At 41.1% G+C, this 5,000-nt stretch overlaps 1 protein-coding gene across 1 annotated transcript; it reads left to right on the forward strand.

The window, feature by feature from the left end:
* Positions 1 to 59: 59 nt before the first annotated feature.
* LOC120787178 (phosphatidate phosphatase LPIN2-like) lies at positions 60 to 4,994 on the forward strand (the record flags this gene model as incomplete). The annotated part of the gene is made up of 13 exons (XM_040122873.1): positions 60 to 157; positions 462 to 649; positions 752 to 845; positions 959 to 1,028; positions 1,206 to 1,298; positions 1,564 to 1,622; positions 2,230 to 2,380; positions 2,509 to 2,657; positions 2,827 to 2,913; positions 3,440 to 3,592; positions 3,916 to 4,030; positions 4,428 to 4,531; positions 4,741 to 4,994. Coding segments are annotated over 13 exons (1,512 nt in total), but the record flags the coding sequence as incomplete, so codon positions are not given.
* Between the last annotated feature and the right edge of the window lie 6 nt (positions 4,995 to 5,000).

Raw genomic sequence — 5,000 nt, forward strand, 5'->3', positions numbered from 1 at the left:
AAAAAATATCTTTGTCGGTTTATGTCACTGTTTACCAATTGTTTTTGTGTCATTCTGTTGTAGGTAAACGTAATCACCATCTAGGACCAACAGATATTTACTTGGATGATCTGACCTCACTGGGCCCAGAAGTGGCTGCACTCTACTTCCCCAAGGGGTAAGAAGAAACATATGGATACTCTTCCCAAAATAAACTGAGGGGCTTGTTTTTTAATGATCTTTGAAACCATATTATGAACTAGGCAAGCTGAAATTTGTGTGGCGTTTGAACATTTAGAGACAAATTAATTGAAAGGCACATATTTAGTAATGTCACTAATTGCCACAGTGTCCGCAGTGATTGATTTCCACTGAAACAGCCCAGTAACCCGGTAATTGTGCTGCGGTTTCTATTAAATGTTTCTTTTTGTAATTGAGAATAATTGAAATGAAATGATTGTGCGTGTCTGGTGTTCCTAAAGTGAGACAGAGGGAGCGCCTCAGCATGGGGCAGAGCAGGGCTCATGCTCAGGGAGCCAGTCACCTCAGTCAGTGGGCAGCGGGGCCATGGACAGCGGCACAGAGTACCTGTCAGATTCCACCTCCTACAACATGGACATCAGCATGTCCCTCTGTGGACAAGAGGGCGACACCAGCCAAATCACCAAGGGTAAAGTGGTTTTCTGTGTGTGCAGAACTGTATGTGCTAGCACATGAGGGAATGGGCAGTGGAGTTAAATCATTCACCATGTTGCTTTTGTTCTTACTCCAGAAACATTTATGGAGCACATTGTGACGTACCAGGATTTTGTCAGCAATCCCGGGATCATTGAGGATCCAAGTCTTGTCATCTGCATCAACTCCAAGTAAGATTAAAAATAATAATAACGTATTTCTAAAATTACCATTTACAACAGTGTCTCATGAAGTGTGAGTTTATCTCCATGTTTGTTCATCAATTGGCTTTCATCTTCCACAGCTATTATAACTGGGCAGTGGCTGCTCCGATGGTCTTGTCAATGACAACTTTCCAGAAAAATCTACCCAAGGTATTTTATTGTTTCTAAACCAGACTCCAATAATGTTAACTAATTGGGCTTCCTTCATGTCCAGTTACAAAGATAAATTGAGTTCAAAGCATAACTAAGACAAAATCTCACTTAGGTGGTGACTATGATGAAAGGATTGATATAATCATTGTACTCTTTTTGGTGTGTTTCATATAGAGTACGATAGAGCGGCTGGTGAAGGACAAGATGCCCAAAAAGTCTGGACGCTGGTGGTTCTCCTGGAGGAGAAGAGACATGGACAGTAACCAGGTAGCTACTTAGGAACTCCTGTTAATGGCTATGATGGTGCGCCACCATGGAAATAAATGTTACATGTTTGGACCTGCAATAATCACACACAGTTATCCATTCGTTGAGTTTAACAGGGTTTTTCAGAAGTGGCCTTGTTAGCTGAGGTTGGTCTAAAGAGGAATAAGGGTGGTAGAGATGGATGCGCTTAAGGGTTTAGATCAGAAGCAACTGGTCACTGTATGGCTTTACAGTGTTGCTGATAATGTAAATTCTTGTATTTCAGCAAAAATGCTCAAAGGAGGAGCAAGAGGAGCCACTGGTCAGTGTTTCTTCCACAGTAAAGTAAGTCACCTCACTAAAAATTACCTAACACAAGTGAATGACCTTGTATGTTCTGTTGCAGTTGGACCAGTCTCAGCTGATCCTGCTGATCCTCAGCTGTTCCACTGCTTTCTTGTGTCTGAGCGTACTTAAAGACATTGAGTCTGGTTGCTGGAGAGCCTCCTCATATAGGCACCCCAACAATATAACTAATGAAGTGGGGGTAAATTATCCTTATTAGATTCTTTTAATTGAAAAAGACATTTTCTGGATCAATTCAAACTCTCATCATGTAGTTTACCTTTGGGCCTCCAGGGTACACCAAAGCCTTAGCCATTTAGTACATTACTCAGTAAATACTCTCAATAACAATTTTCATGACATTTATAAGCAGTTGTCCACTTAATTGTAAACTATGAGTTGCTATGTCAATATTTGACAGAGTTAAAGCTTAAGATACCTGATGGCCAATAAATGATACAGATAAGCATGATTAATGTTTTATTTTAATTTTCCTGTACAAATAACTAAATCCTTTTATTTTTCAGTATCTCCGAGTTATTAATAATTAACAATAATTCAAAAAAGAAACATAATTCAATCTAAATCATGTGTGTCGTTTCCCCAGAGCCACGCTGGATGACATTGAGAGTGATGAGGCGGCGGGGCTCGGCCGAAAAGCCATCATTCCTTCCAGCCTATCAACAGAAACCCTTAGCGCCACTCAGTGTATCAGCCAGATGTACCGCAAATCACTACGCCTGACCTCTAAACAGATAGTAAAAGATGCATTCACATTCATACATCCACATAAAAGAAAAAGAAACTTTATTCTATCAAACATTTTTAGAGGTTTAAAAATTTGCGCACTGAACGCACATCTAACTCTCCCCTCTCCCACACCCAGGAGCACTTAAACCTGCGTGAGGGAGCCAACAAGGTGGTGTTCAGTGTGACCACACAATACCAAGGCACCTGTCGCTGCGAGGCCACCATCTACCTGTGGAACTGGGACGACCGAGTCATCATATCGGACATAGACGGCACCATCACCAAGTAAAAACAACCATGTGTCCTTGCAAGCTATTGCATATAAATGGTCCAGTAGACAATTAGATACACAGCAATTCATACAGACGTCCTACTTATTAAGAAGGATACACTGTAGGTGAGAACTCGCTTTGTCACACTATTATGATTAGGCTTCACTTTCTGTCTCTTGCAGGTCTGATGCTCTGGGACACATTCTGCCTCAGTTTGGGAAAGACTGGACACACAAAGGCATTGCCAAACTCTACCACAATATACACCAGTATGTGAAATTACTTTCCTGAAAACATTGTCAGCAGTCAAAAGAACAAAAAACATCTTTGTGTTTTAATAGGTTTTTCTGATCTATTCTTCTTTTTTACCAGTTTATTTTACTGAACTTTCACTCACATTAGTCACACCAAGACACGCAAGAACCAATCAAATTCATCTCCTGCTGAAAATTTCATTCTGGTGTCATTCTAGTTGCAGCTGACCGTCTAATCTGCATTGCCAGATGTTTCCCTGGTCGTCCTCAATTTCATATGTCTTATGTTGCGCTTTTAAAACGAGTTCAGGTGTTCAATTAATTGAAAAAAGATGGATCTCTATTTGAAGTGCTAATCTTTTGTCGCACGAAATCTGGAGAAATGGGATGCAGTACGTATGTTGTTGACCGAGTCTATGAAAGTATTCAAGAGCTTTAATGCTACAGGTCAACTCAAATACAAGCAGAACTGGAAAACACATTTTTGTAATTTGAATTATGTTAAACCAAAATGCAAACGTGGGTGTCCCTTTCCTTGCAGAAATGGCTATAAGTTCCTGTATTGTTCAGCACGGGCTATAGGTATGGCTGCCATCACTAAGGACTACCTGCAATGGGTCAATGACAGAGGCACTGTCCTTCCTAAAGGCCCTGTACTGCTGGCTCCCAGTAGCCTCTTTTCAGCACTACACAGGTAACAAATACATACCACTAATCTACTTTACAGCCAATGTCCATCTAAGATGGTGTGTTTGTGTTACAGAGTGTTCTGTTTCACAGTAATTAACAGGATGTAGGATTTAATTTCAGTTGCTTTCTCATCAAATACAATACAATGAAAATCAATGTACAGAATAGTCAGTACTGCTCAGTACCTCTGGTGGACACCCCTCTATGTCAAAGAGCCATAGGTAATGCTCAGCTGCTACATTATAGGAAGTGTATATGTGTGCAAGGAGACAAAAATTTGAACAGATAACCCTTTTGACCCTTAACTGTCCATCCTAACCTGTGCAGAGAGGTGATAGAGAAGAAGCCGGAGGTGTTTAAAGTTGCCTGTCTGAGTGACATTAGGGACCTGTTCAACCCGCAGAGACAGCCCTTCTACGCGGCCTTCGGCAACAGGACTAATGTAAGCAATGCCGCAGAATGGCAGTAGTCTTCAGCAGCAAGTCTGTTTTAAGTCAAGGTTTTCCAGGGGTGCTAAATTGCATTGTTTGGTCTTTGTCGATTTTAGCCTCAGTCAAAATCCTGGGTTTGTATATAATCACAGGAGATCATGCATTTTAGGAAAAAGGTACATCATCGCACACATCCTGGCATACACCCCAGCAGGTAGAGATGAAGTGTGACAAATGTGAAAGTCTGGGGTTTGCTTGTTGAAATAAAGTAAACATTGGCTAAGGATTTATAATTATGAATTAGCTATAATTGCTATAATTGCCAAAGTACATTGATACTGCAGAGGTTAAAGTGGCACTGAAGATCCTCTCTGTAACTGTGTTATGTTGCTGCCCTTGCTTTTACAGGATGCTTATGCCTATAAGCAGGTTGGAGTGCCTGACACCAGGATATTTACTGTCAACCCAAAAGGAGAGCTCATCCAGGAGAAGACTAAAGGCAACAAGTCCTCGTAAGTGTGTAACAGAATGTGGAGATTTAATGATATTACAGGGAATATATAGACGGTTTCCACATTTTAATTTATTAATTTTTTTTTCGAAGTACAAGTTCAGATCATTCTAAGTCACTTTTATACAATTGTGTGTGTGTATGTGTGTGTGTGTGTGTGTGTGTGTGTGTGTTTGTGTGTTTGTGTGTTTGTGTTTGTTTGTTTTGCAGTTACAGCCACCTCAGCGAATTGGTGGAACATTTCTTCCCCGTGCTCTCTGCCGAGGGCAGCACGTCCTCTGCTTTTGACTGTCCTGAGTACAGCAGTTTCTCTTATTGGAAGGAGCCTCTGCCAGAACTGGACCTGGATGCACTTCTGTAGACACACACCCACATCTGCCAAAACGCTCAAACGCATACATTGTAGGGCAGGCACATAAGCACATTTACTCTTCCTCTCTTCTCTCATTTTCCAGAATGGCATTTCAAGG

Source organism: Xiphias gladius, unplaced genomic scaffold (genome assembly GCF_016859285.1).
Source record: "Xiphias gladius isolate SHS-SW01 ecotype Sanya breed wild unplaced genomic scaffold, ASM1685928v1 HiC_scaffold_1233, whole genome shotgun sequence".
NCBI lineage: Eukaryota > Metazoa > Chordata > Actinopteri > Istiophoriformes > Xiphiidae > Xiphias > Xiphias gladius.